Genomic DNA, 15651 nt, shown 5'->3' with positions numbered 1-15651 from the left:
CTTTATAAAATATGTTCAAGGCCATAAATTTGAAGTAAGATTAAACTTGTTTACAATTCTAGAAAATAGACAGGTTTTGATGACAAATATATAATCTTTTCAATGTGAGTTGATAGATAGATGACAATCGGAAAAAATCACATCATGGGTAAGATTTGTTTCACTTTTTTAGCATTTGAATATAGGTGTCCCATGTAGTTTATTTTGGTTGATGATATTATAAAAATGAGCTCAATCTTGGTTGATGATATTATAAAAATGAGCTCAATCTTGGTCTTCTCGATTTTGATATGTAAAACTGGAATACTCGTCTCCCATATGATGCCAATTATTAATGTCAAAATCTAGTCAGAAAACATCTCATCCAACCTTCTTGTGTCTCAGTAGTAAATTTGTAATTTGGAAAGAAAAAAAAAAGTAAGCTATAAAATAGTTCAAGTTCACTGCTAGTAAATATCGACTTCTTTAAGCTTTTCCTTCAAGGGGTTCTTCTCAAAAATTTTAAAACGCGTTTGTTATGGAAAAAGTCCATCTCTACTCCAATTAGTGTCTTGCACGGTTCGATGGCTGACTTGATACTATTTGTGACAGCCAAAGCCCATCGCTAGTAGATATTGTTTGCTTTAGCCCGTTACGTATCACCGTCATCTTCACGGTTTTGAAAAGCATGTGCTAGGAAGAAGTTTCCACACCCTTATAAGAAATGATTCGTTCCCCTCTTCAATTGATGTGGGATCTCAAAATGTTACAAATGGTATCACGTCAAGTCACCGAACAGTGTGTCGGTAAGGATGCTGGGCCTCGAAGGCAGATGGATCAGGCTCCCAAGACAAGAGAATTGTGAGATCCTATCTCAACTAATTAGGGTTTTGAAAAAAGCTGATCATTTGAAGGTTCTATAGGAGAGAAAGTAGAAAGACAAGTCAGATTGGAACTATTATCCAAAGCCTTCCATGCAATTCTATCTATCTTTCTGAACTGTTTTTCCATATAAAAAGAAAAAAGAAAACCCATATTTTTGCAAGATGCATTTTAATTCTACATGAATGAGTTGAACATGATCATCAAATCAAACATCTTAGATCTAATAAGCTCCAACAAACAACAACCACAACAACGACAACAACTTTTGATGATGATGATAATAATAATAATAAGATTTGTTTAACAACCGTTTAATAATCTCAAATCTCCGGAAGCAGCAGCAGGGGCGGTGGTGGTGGTGGTGGCGGCGGTGGCGGTGTTGTTATTCGGCGACGATCTCTTAGCTTCTCGAGCCAAAGCCTGGCGAGCCAACATGATCCCGGAGGGGAACAAAGAGGCTTCAAATGCAGAGCCGTCGATCCAATCCTTCAAGAACTCTTCTTTTCCCCACTTGTCAGGGATCCAAACGTGCCCGGCCACAGCGACACGGTGGCGCTTTAACCTCTCTCGGGGGGTGTCATCGGACGGGACGGTGGAGGAGGTGTGAAGGTCGTGATGGTGAGTGGTTTGATCTGAGTGTTGGAGATGAGGCGATAATGGGGAGTTGGGTTTGATAGGGAGAGTCATAATGTGTTGTGGGTAATGGAAAAGATTGAAGCTTGGGGTTTGATTATGATGGAGGTGAAGAAGAAGGAAGAGGAAGAAGAAGGAAGAGGAAGAAGAAGGGGTATGTTATGTTATGTTATGTATTTGGTAAGTAAAGGGGGAAAGGGAATGGGTGGAAAAGTTGATATGCACGTCATTCAGACCTTAAACATAAACATCCCATCTTCTTTTCTATGGTAACTGACAAATCAACGTGTCTTTTCTCTCCTTCCATTCCATTCCATTCCACTTGTGTGCCACAATCCAATCTCTCTCTCTCTCTCTCTCTGAGAGGGAGAGAGAGATTTTTTACAAATAGAGTGAGGTCGTTGTTGGAGAGTGCATCCTTATATTAGTTTTCAAGTGTGGAATCAATTTAGTTTCTAAACGTTAAAGATTGCATCTATCAAGTTTTTAAACGCTAAAAAAATGCCAATAAGTCTTCAAACTTTAGTTTATCATTCCAATTATGTATGTATTTTTTGACTAAATGTAAAAAATGGTAATAAGTAGAGATATTCATAGGATAAGATGGAGATGGAGAAGAAATGTATAACATGGTAATAAATAGAGACGTTCATGGGATATGATGGAGATGGAGAAGTCTTCCTGGTCTCCATCCGACCATCCACGCCATCTATTTTCAATCCCATTTAAGTAGGGTGCTATTTTCAATTCCATTTAAGTAGGATGTGATGAAGAATTAGATAGAATAAAGAATATAATCTCAGTCTCCAATCCCCATTTATCTAACGAAAAAATGTATAATAATATTCTTTACGGAGCAAATAAAATGGATCTCTAGTCATAAGCTTGCATAATAATACTCTTTACAGAATGCATAATTAAGATACTTGGAATGAAACTAATGAAGATTCAATTATATTTAATCAACTTGCAACAACTTATTAAGGCAATTCCATGAACATTTACTTACTTCAGCCATTGCCGTATTCTGCTGAAACTACTGTTGAGCAATTTTATCAAAGCGGAGAATACAACTAACTCAAGCTCTTCAGCTACAAACATATTTCATATTGTAACTACAGATGAGAGACTGAAAATAATATGAGCTATTTATTACTCAACCAATATACAGAGTAGCGAAACCGAACAACAGTATACAGATACTACCACCTATAGCAGCATATTATATGTACGTAGGAAGGAAGGTCACGGTGGCTAAGGAGAGCTAAATGGGAAGAAGGCGATTAAGCTCTAGGATAGCGTGACCGACCTTTCTTTTTCAAGAATTCTGGGATTTCAAACGAGCTACCTTCGTTGAAAGAGGAAGGTCCACGGTTGATTCCTGAATAGTTTTCTCCCTGTGATAGTTGACTGGCCTATAATAAAAGAAACGAAACGGGTTCATCTTAAGCTTTAGCACGCTTTCGTGTATCTTGTCACAGACCTATACACCAGAATACTGAATTTAACACCATATTTTATGCAGACACGACAATACCTGAACGGGCCTTCCTTCACTTTCTTCTTGGCGCTTAAATCCAGTAGCAATTAGAGTTATACTAACCTGAAAATGGAGGGGTGGAGGTAGTTTATAAATTAGTTAAATCATCATTATGGTCATTTATATCAAATCCATAGGACCAGACCATGGAAGAAGGACATCATTTTGGCCAATATCCACAAAGTTGGGATTCAAGTTCATATGGTTCACTTCTTGGACGGAGGAAGAAATAAAAACTTTAGCACAGTTTTAGTATGTGGATGAACCCAAAACATCAATGCCTGACTATCAAATCCAAATGAAACTTCAAATGAATTGTGGTAGAACTTATAACTTACTTGACCACTAAGTGAAGGATCTATTACTGCTCCAAATATTAAATTAGCAGTTGGATCCACGAGGTCATATATAACCTCGGCTGCAGCATTCACCTGTGATTATTCACGAGAAATTTTGAGAACAAACAAACATTACATGATATAATAGAAATACAGTGATTCGTATCAAGTTAGAATTTTGGTTAAATTACAAGTTTAGTCCCTCAACTTTAAAGTGTCTAAAATGATTTAAAATTTTCTAATCTTCCAATTCTAACTTTGAACTGTTCCGTCTTATTATTTTCAACATTCGATTCTCAGTTTCTTAAGTTTCGTTGGTTTTGGGATTTAGGAAGAGAGAATACCTGAGATTTTATATAAAGAGACTTAGATTGGTTTGTGGGTACGAATTAATCTTATGTTGTTGACATGATGAATCTATATGTTTGTAGGTATTTTCTTAAGGATATGTGTCATCCTTTCTGTATCAGGAATTTTTTTAGTGACGTCTTCCAAGTGAGTAGTTTCCAGGATTCGTAAGGTGTGTGGGCTAAGAATTACAACTCCATAATGGTAACGAGAGGAAAGAAGTAAACTCAAACATCATAATAATCACCAGCCACTACATCTAACTATGGTTCGTAGTGAATTGTATCGATGTCATAAACATGGTAGATCAAACGTATGGCATACATCGGGTATATAAATTATGAATTACGACAAGTGATTAAACTTTTAAGAGCAGTGAGATAAAGATGCATAAATAGGTTGTGATAGGCAGGTGAGAGGAACAGAGAGAGCCACACCTCATATAAAGTCAAATCACTTCCACCCGTTATGTTCCACACAATTCCAGTGGCCCTTTCTATGCCAATATCCAATAAAGGTGATTGGATAGCGTTTAAAGCAGCATCTCTTGCCCTTGTCTTTCCTGCATCGATGTAAACAAGGGGTAGCATTGGTTTATATTAGAGCAGCTGATCAAATATTTTAGACTTTGGAGAGAAAGGGGAGGGAGAGAAACATTTCAATAGGGAAGGATTTGGTTATATCATGCTGGTTTACCCCAAGACACAAGCTTGTTTATCAAACAGGTAACATAAACTCACACTTATGATATCTATCTTTTATCCTACGTATTAGTTTTTATAAATCTTAGTTTTCATAATTCGTTCCTTTGGACAATCCAAACACAAGTTACACAAATATTATATTATAGCCTTCTCTAATTCTATTCAAGCTTTCTTCTTTACTATGTCCAAAGGCCACTTTCTTTGATGCTGAAAGCTATTAGATGCATTCTTCGGGACATTTGATTGGAAAAGAACAGTAGATTTTTTTCCAAATGTGAGCAGAGACAGTGGAATGATGTGGGGTGGGGGAACATTATTTGTATAGCTTCGTCTTGGTCTTACTTGAATAGGTCTTTTATAGTTTTGATCTTTTTCTATGATATCTACCAATTGCAGCAATTTTTGTTGTTCTATTGGTTTTTCCAGCTCAGTGCCTTCTACGTTACATTAATCAATGAAATGTTCTACCTTAAAGAAACAAAAGAAGGATACTATTGTGAGATCCCACATCGATTGGAGAGGGGAACAAGTGCTAGCGAGGATGCTGGCTCTAAAGAGGGGTGGATTGTGAGATCCCACATTAGTTGGGGAGGAGAACGAAGCATTCTTTATAAGGGTGTAAAAACCTCTCCCTAGCATACGCGTTTTAAAAACCTTGAGGGGAAACTCGAGATGGAAAGCCCAAAGAAGACAATATCTACTAGTGGTGGGCTTGGGCTTTTACAACTATCCAACTCAATCTATTTTGATCTTTGATAATACGGAGGAAACCATGGGAATTCGAAGTATCCAAATAAGGTTTAGTTTCTCTTACGAGAGTTGAAGAATAATGAAGCAACTCCATAAGTTTTAACATTAAAGGTCGTTGATAAAATGAAAATTTTGGAAGCTCAAAGTTGAGACCAAAAAGAATTAGACCAGACTTCATACATGAAATAAAATCTTGTAAATCAGTAAAATTATGCATCTTAGAGTTACCGGTTGCAGTTCCTATTCCCATCAACGAAGAACCAGCATTTGCCATAATAGCACGAACATCAGCAAAATCTACATTTACCAGCCCTGGTATCTGATTGTTGCAATGCAGTAACAAACCATACGTTAGATCCCAAAGGGTGTTTATAAATCACTTCTACTGATAAATTTATGCCTAAAAGACATTTCGATTTCCCTCAAAGTTATCTCAAAAAGTAGAACTACATATCCAATAAAATCTCCTGGTAAATCTTGATAACGCAATTTTGATAAATTATTTTAAAAGTAGAGGTTTTCATAGTCTCAGTGGACAAAACCACTAAATAGAAGAAATGAACTCCATAGAAAAGCTTTCTAAAAGCACAGAGAATTTAAAGTTCAAAGTTTTTGAGGTTTGTATATACCATGATGATATCAGAGATACCACGAACACCTTGCCGAAGTATGTCATCAGCCAGATTAAACGCTTCTGTTACAGGAGTAGACTGTGAAACTGCTGTCAGTAACTTGTCGTTCGGGATAACTATCAGTGTATCAACTTGGTCTCTTAAAGTTGCAATTCCTTCCTGCGCTTGAACGGCTCTCTTTCGTCCTTCGAAAGAGAAAGGAGTAGTAACAATACCAACTGTCAATATGCCCATTGACTTTGCAATGCCTGCAATGATAGGAGCCCCTCCAGTGCCAGTTCCTCCACCCATTCCAGACTAAACCAATCTTGAAGTTAGAAAAGAAGCTAGGTCGCAGTTCAGGTATATATGATCAAACTTGAATGATATAGTAAGAGAACAATACTTTTAAGAGTTAAACAACTTACAGTGACAAAAACCATGTCAGATCCATAAAGTGCTTCTTCAATAGCTTCTTTACTTTCGTTTGCAGCATTCATACCAATCTCAGGATTCCCACCAGCACCAAGACCTCTGGTAAGTTCTCGACCAATTTGTAGACGGTTCTCAGAATAAACAGGAGACATTTTCAGCGCTTGAACATCTGTATTAACAATCCAAAACTCCACACCCTGCATTGAACTTTCTATCATACGATTAACAGCATTTGATCCACCACCCCCAACACCAATAACTTTAATCTTTGCCTCATTGTAATTACTACTGGATGCATCTTCCAAGCTCTCGGAAGTAATTCCACCCAAATTGTCCTTTCTTGGGCTATTAATTGTACTGCTTCCCTCGCCTCTTAGCATTGAAATTTCAGGGTGTAACTCCATAAATGGGTCCCTGTTCTGATAATGGCTAACATTGTGAGAATTGGAAGAAGACTTGGCCAAATTTGATTTTTGATTGATACCCACTAACCCACTCCTATCCTCGGGCATTTTCATATAGCATTTCCCCGACTGATGCTCCATAGATAGTCTGCCTCCAAGAGCAGACAGCATTCCAACAGGGTTTCGAGTAAGAGAGAAATTCATCGACACATAACTAGCCATCATCTAACACTGAATCAATGCAGCTGAAAATGAAAAGAAATTCAGATACATAAAAGGTCTGAAATTCAGAAGATTAGTGGCAGAGAGACCTAAGGGAAATGTAACGAAAAACAAATTCTAGAAATCAAGATTTCGCAGAAACTAATAAATGAACTCTGACTTGCAAAAGTGTATCTAATCAACCCCACAGCTGAAGAACAGAAGAAAACTCGAAACCCATTACACATTATCAATCGAATTCAATAGCAGAAGAAAATTAGAGCCAATAAACCGAGCTACAAGGGAAAACACACTCAGAGCAGAGAAAAGACAGAACTTCAAAGGAAGATAACGAAAAGGGAAAATGCGTAATGCATTAAGGGCACCTGAAAATGCTTCGCAGTAGTACCGATAATCGTTGGAGAGCGCTCGATGCAAAATCCAAATTCGGTCGAGAGTTTTCCGCCGAAGAGATACAGAACGAGTAATAATCTTGATTCTTGCGCAGAGCAAGGGCAAACAATAGCAATTCGGTTCAACTAAACCCCCGCTGCCTCTGCTCAACCGCAGTCTAATCTTTTTCTACTAATTACTAATCACTAAATTACAAACTATATGCCATAAACTTAAAATTGGAAGAAAAAATTTTAGTCACAATGACTATACATGTAATTTAAATTTTAGTCATGCAAATTTAAGCTATATAGTCCTTATCTATGCTACATGGAAAAATCTTTACCAAATAATTTTACCCTAAACTTTTTAATGCATATCCATTTTGCTCTTAATTTTGTAGTGAATGGTACATTGAGGTTAAATTTTTTTATTAAGAAACAAAAAGATCATAAAAATGAATTATATGTATATGGTTAAATAAATACATTTTTAATGAAGGTGGATTATAATTAATTAAGTACTGTTTACAAAAATTAGATAAATTTAAAGATTTTATAGATATTTGAAATGTCTTCAAAACTAAGTATCATATCATAGAGTCCTTCCTTCCCAATGCAAGTAGCTATATTATCAACATGTGAAGAGTCAAATGTTGTAATGATGAGAAAGGATGATCAACCCAACAATTTTTGTAATTTCAAAAGGGATGCGATCCACCAAAAAGCTACAACAGTCCAAAGCCAAAGTTATAACAAAAACAGGTGTCGATCATCTTTTAAAAGCCATCAGGCTTTCTCAGCTGCCGCTTAGTTCCCAGATGGAGTAATTTGAATGGTTTATGGGTTTGATTTCATTTCAAAGGACAGGGTAGGAAAATTCAACAACGGTTTCAGTAATTTCTTTCCCAATCTTGCTTCATCAATGGCTTTCCCCACCTCGCTCCCATGCCAGATGTTGTCAAAGTACATCTGGTACTCAAATGTGTTTGCAATGGTAAAATTACACCTTTTGGGATCATCTTATGTCGTATACTTCTCCCAGAGGAAACCTCCAAATGCTGAAATGCCCAGTTTCAAGTTTCAACTTATATAGTTGAAGAGGGTTGGGAAGGTGTTCTACATTGACTAATTTAGGAAATGATATTGAGTTTATAAATAAAGAATACATCTCCATTGGTATGAAGCCTTTTGGGGAAGCCCAAAGCAAAGCCACGAGAGATTATGCTCAATGTAGACAATATCATATCATTATGGAGAGTCGTGATCCCTAACATGGTATCAGAGTCATGCCCTTCACTTAGTCATGTCAATAGAATCCTCAAATGTCGAATAAAGAAGTTCTGAGTGAGTCTTGAAGATGTAGTCAAAGTGACTCACGTATAAAACAAATGACGAGGACTCCAGAAAAGAAGTCAAGCCTCGGTTAAAGGAGGTTGCTCAGGAGGCTATAATAGAATTTTATTAAGGGATCTCCTTTTGGATACTCCTCCTCTAGTAAATGAAAATGTACAACAGATCAAACATGCATGATGTACACGATATATAATATCTATCAAAGAGTTCGAGCATCTAACAAAGATTACACTATGATTCTGCATCTCCAGGAGGACAAAATGGAAGCGAAAAATGAGTGGACAGAGTTAAAGACTAATAACTTCTTACACTCGTTCATCCGATCTTTATCATTTTTTATCGTATCAGGAAAAGAAAACGATTCATAAAGCAAGCAATGCAATTGTAGTTTTTGTTCAGACTTGAAACTATAATTTCTTTTTAAGCTCCTTCGAGTTAAGGGAAGCAAAGTAATGAAAGGAAGAGCAAAGTTGAGAGAATAAAAAATTATGCATCTATGCGGAAACCTATCTATCTATTATGAAAAACTCAGAAAGTCCTGAAAATCTAAACCGTCACATCGGATTACGAATCAGAAGCATTAGGGTTTTCAAGAACGGATTTCTTTCCATCGTTTCCGACGATTTCTCAGCAACCAAACAGGCCAAACAAGGTCAATGATCTCAAGAGTAGGCCGATAAGAGAGAATAGAATAAAGCAGATACCGAGACGAAATATTTCCGATATAGCTTAGGGATTGAAATGAAATCAAAGATTATTGCAAGAAAATGAAAAAGATCATCGGAGTAATAAGTAATCACCGTCGTTCATCAGCCACAGACGAACAAAGGTATGCGCTCCCCGGACGCACATCCTCGACGCTTTGAAGAAGAAGCGTATCTTTTCCGGTCCGTAGCTTGGAAAATCCTCGCCGAGAATGGGATTTGGCGCCATTCTTGATACAGCAAGCCAGATAATTGAAAAATGGAGGGAAAAGTATAGTCCTGCCGGGATTTTTATTATTATTTTTTTTTATTTTTATTAATGGTGTCAATTTTCACATTTTTAGGGGTTTTTTATTTTATAATTTTTCTTCAATTATTTGATTTTTTTTTTTGAATTTTATTAGAAATAAATTGAATTAATTTTAAGTTTTTTAACATATTAAAAATATATTGAAAATGGTCTTTGAGAAGCTGATAATTTTAATTATATATATATATATATATATATATTAATTTTAAGCATATGAAAATTGTTAAAATTTCAATTAAAAAAACTCAGTTATTATTGAAGTTTGGGATTTTTGTGAAATTTATTTTATTAAATTAGTAAATTATGATTTTTTTTTCTTTTAAAATTAGTAAAAATATAATATGAAAAATAAAAAAATAAAAGGTAAAAATATGAGAAAAGGATTATAGGGTTTAGAGCATAGCATTGGTCAATGTTTGAAAACACATTCCCACTCCCAACTTTTATTATTTTCATTATTATAATATTTTATTTTATTTTATTTTATTTTTTTTATTTCTTTCCATCGCTTCCTTTTTCTCAAGCAATGGAATGCGAAGTTCCGATTCCGATCTTATCTTTGTTCGATTTCCATATGTTTTAACTTCCATCTAATCCCTAATTCCTCGTTTCGCCGGCGAATTGCTATGGCCGCCGTGTTCCAGTTCGATCGAGACTATTTTCGTCTCAGTATCGAGTAAGCCAAGTCACCTATTCAGGATTTGACTCTTCTTTTTATTATGTTTACGTATTTCAGTTCATAGATTAACGCTTCGATTACTTGTATAGAGAATTAGATTGGTGGTTCGACCTGTTCTAACTCCTTCAATCTGGTTCCGTCAATTTGTTTGTTTCTGTTTGTTGACGATCCGATTTCCTATACAGATTGGAAATTCGGGGGATTTTGAGTGAGCATTATTGTTTTAGTAAAACCCTTGATTATAGATTTCATTAAGACTTTAGATGTGAGAATTTGTTTTTGTAGATAATTTCTTTTTTGTTCTGTTTTCAGATCCAGTACTTTATTGGGAAGTTGTCTTGAATTACTTATGTCAATTTGATTGATTTTGGCGATACGAAAACCCGTGTTTATTCGTTCTCTTCTTCTTATTAACTGCTGCAGATGGTACAGATGATGAACACAGGCCGACTTTAGTTAAAATCTTGTAATTGGGTGTGTATTCATGGTTTTGGGTACTGTAATTTGATGTTGTGTGTAAATTTCTGGAAGTAATTGCTTCATCTGTGCTTACTTTATCGGAAATGGAGCATCTTCCTGTTGAAGTGATCGGAAACATACTTTCCCAGCTCAGAGGTGCCCGAGATGCAGTGATTGCTTCGGCAACTTGCAAGAAATGGAGAGAGGCTTGGCGCAATCACCTTCACACCCTCTCTTTTGATTCTCATGATTGGCCTGTCTATCATGAACTCTCAACCAGCAGATTGGAAATTCTTATAACTCAAACAATATTTCAGACAACTGCGCTGCAACATTTAGCAATTTCAATGGATGAAGTTGATGAATTCTCTGCTGCACCCGTGATGGCTTGGCTCATGTATACCAGGGATACTTTGCGCCAACTGCACTATAATGTGAAGACAACCCCGATCTTTAATATTATTGAGAAATGTGGTCGACAGAAGCTTGAAGTGCTGGCATTGGCTCATAACTCTATAACAGGGGTCGAACCCAGCTATCAGAAGTTCCCTTGCTTAAAATCTCTTTCACTTAGTCATGTCAGTGTCTCTACATTGGATTTGAGCCTTCTTTTGACCACTTGTCCTAAACTCGAGAAATTGGCTCTGATCAGTCCGGACATTGCTATGTCTGATATGGAAGTTAGCAGTTCTTCATTGAAAGATATATATGTTGAAGCAATCAGTTTGGACAAGTTTATATTGGAGGCTGATACCCTTGAAGCAATGCATTTAAAAGATTGTACCCTTGAGCTGTTTGAAGTAGTTAGCAAGGGAGCTTTGAGAGTTCTAAGGATTGACGATGTTAGTGTTATCCATCTTGACATTGGTGAGAACACGGAAAATCTTGAGGTTGTAGATGTCTGCAACTTCACAATTATGTGGCCAAAATTCTACCACATGATCTCGAAGTCATCGAAGTTAAGGAAGCTTCGGCTTTGGGGTGTTGTATTTGATGACGACGACGAGGTAGTGGATTTAGAGACTATTTGTATGTGTTTTCCTCGGCTAAGCCATCTATCACTATGTTATGATTTGAAAGATGGAACCCTTCAGCATAGCTTGCAGGGGTCATCTCATTTGTTGAATGTGGTAGTACTTGAGCTTGGATGGAGTGTAGTTAGCGAATTTTTCTCTGAATGGATGGGAAAACTTCTAGGAAGGTGCCCCAATTTGAAGAAGTTGATCATATGTGGGGTTGTTTCTGAGGTCAAAACCCATGAAGAATGCCAAACTTTAGCGAACTTCACTTTCTCCGTTGTCCAGTTGATGAGAAAGTATGCGCACGTAGACGTTCAGTTTGAATACGAATAGAAAGTTCATGTATGTCTCCAAATCGACTCGAGGGTCGTATGAGAATGAGATTATATCCACCCCACCCCATGAGGATTCTGACGATCCTACTTGTTCCATTGTCAATTCTGAAATCCTTTGTGTTTCTTTACAAGCATTCATTACTTTGAGCAATTGTCAATTGCAGTCCTTGTTGACAAATGACGAACTTTTATTTTCTTTTTCCACAGAATCATTTTTTAGAGACTTCCTAGGATTCATAATCTATGTTCTCTGATTTTGTATATTTTTCCAAGTCCCCTGAACTCTTTAACCAAATAGCATTGACAAATCATGTGCATTCCATTTATACAAATTCCAAATCGGGAACATGTTTTAATTACTGGTTTATGTAAACCCTTATCTTCAGCTGTTGAATTTGAGCACGAGCATCCGTGAGGGTACTTTCTGCCAAAACTGAGAGCAGCACTATCCAGGGACTTCAATCTTCCAAGCTGCAAGGTTAGCACTCTGATAAACCTATCCTTTGATATACAAGGAGCATTGGCATGGAAGCTTTGCCCATTTTTTCATTTTGGTTTTTTTTTTTTTTTCCTTTCCCTTGAATGATAATGCCACGAAAACGTTCTTTGTCCTCATGATTTTACTTCTGTCTCTGGAGTTTTACAGCTACTTTTGTTTTTGTTTATCTCCCTGGGAATGGAGACGAACCATTGTTGATCGTTACTCGAGTATGATTGATTGTGTTTACCAAACTGTAATAGCTTAAGCTCATCGTTAGCAGATATTGTTCTTTTTAGGACTTTTTCCGTAAAGGTTTTAGAATGCGTCCACGGGGGAGATAAACTCTTATAAGAAATGTTTTGTTCCACTTTTCTACTGATGTGGGGTCTCCCAATTCCCACCCTCTTGGGGACTAGCGTCCTCGTTGACACACTCCCAATGTCTGGCTCTGATGTCATTGTAATAGCCCAAGCTTTATTGTCCTCTTTCGATTTTCTCTCAAAAGTTTTAAAACACGTCCATTAAAGAGAGGTTTTCACACCCTTACCAAAAATGCTCGTTATTCTCTCCAACCGAGGTGGGATCTCACACAAACTCTGGAATAGAAATCAACTATGGGGGTATTTATTGTCTTCGTCCCTCTCTCTCTCTCTCTCTAAATGTTCTGATTCCCATATGCCAGATTCTATGCCTCTCTTATCTCTTTTCTTTCATTTTACTTCTCACTCTCTTTTGTGGATTGCACTATGTTTTTACAGATTTTTTTCCACTGCAAAAATTGATCCCAAAATCATCCTGATTGATCTGAAACATGAGCTTTTTCGGTTCTTTCTCGCTTCCCTTGAGAATCCAAACCCTTATCCATTGAATCCTCCATTTGACGTGCATAAATTTTTAAGCTCACCATTTTAAATAGACTTAGATACGGAAATTGATAAGTTGAGCTCAATTAACATTCAGTGTTGTTTCTCACTTTTACAATATTTTTCCTCAACAACGTTGTTCGATCTGAATTTAACTCTCTTGTTTTTACTTATGATACTTATGATACGTTGCATGATTACGAACATATATAGAATTATGAGTAATAATAACCCCACATTACAAATGCCCACAAATATAATCATTCTTGCATCATCCTTATGCCTTAAGATTCAAGCAAAAATAGTGGTTGGCCGCTGAATTTAAGAGCAATCAAGCATGCACCACGATTCAATGGGATACAATCATGGCGTATTAGCCATTTTTACAACTATCATTAATAAATTAAATTTTCTATATGAAAAAGTTATATAATTAAACATAAAACACATCTTATACATCAACTTTTTATATCTTTTTCCCACTTTAATTCATCATCCTCCACTCTATTTGGGATTTCATAATATTTTCTTTTCAAAACTATTTAACTAGAAAATTTTTACAAAAGTTATTCTAGAATATCAAATATACGTTAATTATCGTTGAATTATGTTGGTGTGAAACGGTTAAAAAATGAAAAATAAAAATAATAATTAGTAAGAACACTGTGAGTGAACTTTGCATCCCATTTACTCAAAATCAAGTCTATCCATTATTCTATATAAACCCACAAAGCCCAGATTCTTGGAATCATCAAAATCAGAGAATTTGATCTATCGCAATTCAAATGAAAATGTGTCTCAAAATCCTGATACCCATCTTCGCATTTCACCTAATTCTCACAACCGTCGTGGCCTCAGATCCCGACCCACTTCAAGATTTCTGCATCCCGAATCCCAAACCCACAAAAAAAGACGACCTTCCATGTAAGAATTCAACCGCCGTCACCGCCGACGACTTCGTCTTCTCCGGCGGAAAATCCGCCGGACCCTTCTCGGATAATGGGTTCGCAACGGTAGCGGCAAACCCATCTCTTTTCCCGGGATTGAACACGCTGGGAATGTCGTTCGTACGCGCGGATTTCAAGGAGGGGGCCATAAATCCGCCGCACGTGCACCCACGCGCAGCGGAGATGGTGTACGTGGTTCAGGGGAGGGTGTACGCCGGATTTGTTGACTCGGCGAACCGGGTGTACGCGAAGGTGATCGGAGAAGGGGAAGTGATGGTGATTCCGAGGGGGCTGGTGCACTTCCAGATGAACGTGGGGAAGGGAACGGCGACGGTTTTTGGGTGTTTTAATAGTCAAAATCCGGGGACCCAGAGAATGGCGTCGGCCATATTTGGGTCTGGGATTAAAGAGGAGCTTTTGGAGAAGGCTTTTGGTTTGAGTTCCAAGGATCTTAGGAGGATGAGGAGACGGTTCGAATCTTGATATTCTCTGTTCTGTTCTGTTTTTTTTTTTTTTTTTTTTTTTCTTTTTAAGTCCGAATCAATGGACAAATCTGAGTTTTTTCTTTTAACCGTTCTTAAACGGGTGTTTTGTATTTTCTGAGGTTTCGACGCCCTTGTAAGAAAAGTTTCTAGCATTGTTCCCCTCTCCACGGTTTTGTTTCTCTCTTCGATTCATGTGTGATCTCACAATCCACCTTCTCTCTCCAATACATGTGAGATCTCACAATCCACCTGGAGGCCAACGTCCTCTCATTGGCCGATGAGGTTTGTTCCCCCCTCTGAGGTTTCTACTCTCTAATAAAAAAATATCTCACAACCTATCTCCAAGTGTTTCCCTCTCTAATGGACATGGAATTTCACAATCCATCCTTTTGTGGGGCCAGCATCCTGACACCATGGTGTATGGCTTTGATACCATTTGGCAAATCCTACACTCCACCCTCACAATTTTAAAATGCATCTTTCAGACAACTTTCTACCCTCTAATCTCACCATAATCTTGTATCTATTTCTAGTTTTAATGGAGTGAAACTAATCATGGTTTTTGGAAATTTTTTCTCATTTTTCTATGTAAATATATTTTTAAAATATATATTTTAAAAATTAATTGATAAGAAGGTAAAACATCTTAATAAATTCAATAATAAATCCAGGTACGTCTCACATACCAAAGATGTTCTCACGTCCAAATTTCTACTTTCTTACCAAACATCCCTCTCATATGCTCTTCCTCGAATAAAACTTCAAATACTCACTTAACCAAAAGTTCAAAACT

At 36.9% G+C, this 15651-nt stretch overlaps 3 protein-coding genes across 4 annotated transcripts; 2 read left to right on the top strand and 1 right to left on the bottom strand.

Moving 5' to 3' along the window:
* Window positions 1-2477: 2477 nt before the first annotated feature.
* Window positions 2478-9499, bottom strand: LOC111433094 (cell division protein FtsZ homolog 2-1, chloroplastic-like). Of its 2 annotated transcripts, none has more exons than XM_023070022.1 (8): window positions 9377-9499; window positions 6217-6872; window positions 5807-6106; window positions 5406-5496; window positions 4161-4285; window positions 3376-3468; window positions 3035-3100; window positions 2478-2912 (listed from the first exon to the last, which is right to left on the bottom strand). In XM_023070022.1, exons 2-8 carry the CDS (start codon window positions 6850-6852, stop codon window positions 2781-2783), a joined length of 1443 nt encoding a protein of 480 aa, XP_022925790.1. In that variant the 5' UTR covers window positions 6853-6872; window positions 9377-9499; the 3' UTR covers window positions 2478-2780. The 2 variants fall into 2 exon arrangements, with proteins under 2 accessions (XP_022925790.1, XP_022925789.1); XM_023070021.1 differs by lacking the exon at window positions 9377-9499 and adding an exon at window positions 7215-7392.
* A 546-nt stretch (window positions 9500-10045) lies between these two features.
* LOC111433095 (F-box/LRR-repeat protein At1g67190-like) lies at window positions 10046-12399 on the top strand. Its single transcript, XM_023070024.1, has 2 exons — window positions 10046-10266; window positions 10693-12399. The coding sequence occupies exon 2, from the start codon at window positions 10833-10835 to the stop codon at window positions 12078-12080; it is 1248 nt and encodes a 415-aa protein (XP_022925792.1). The 5' UTR covers window positions 10046-10266; window positions 10693-10832; the 3' UTR covers window positions 12081-12399.
* A 1774-nt stretch (window positions 12400-14173) lies between these two features.
* LOC111433096 (germin-like protein subfamily 3 member 2) lies at window positions 14174-15168 on the top strand. Its single transcript, XM_023070025.1, has one exon. It carries the CDS (start codon window positions 14212-14214, stop codon window positions 14854-14856), a length of 645 nt encoding a protein of 214 aa, XP_022925793.1. The 5' UTR covers window positions 14174-14211; the 3' UTR covers window positions 14857-15168.
* Window positions 15169-15651: the final 483 nt, after the last annotated feature.

This window comes from Cucurbita moschata, unplaced genomic scaffold (genome assembly GCF_002738365.1).
Source record: "Cucurbita moschata cultivar Rifu unplaced genomic scaffold, Cmos_1.0 Cmo_Scf00041, whole genome shotgun sequence".
Lineage (NCBI taxonomy): Eukaryota > Viridiplantae > Streptophyta > Magnoliopsida > Cucurbitales > Cucurbitaceae > Cucurbita > Cucurbita moschata.
The sequence above is the reverse complement of the archived record's forward strand: the minus strand, read 5'-3'. Positions and strand labels throughout refer to the sequence as shown.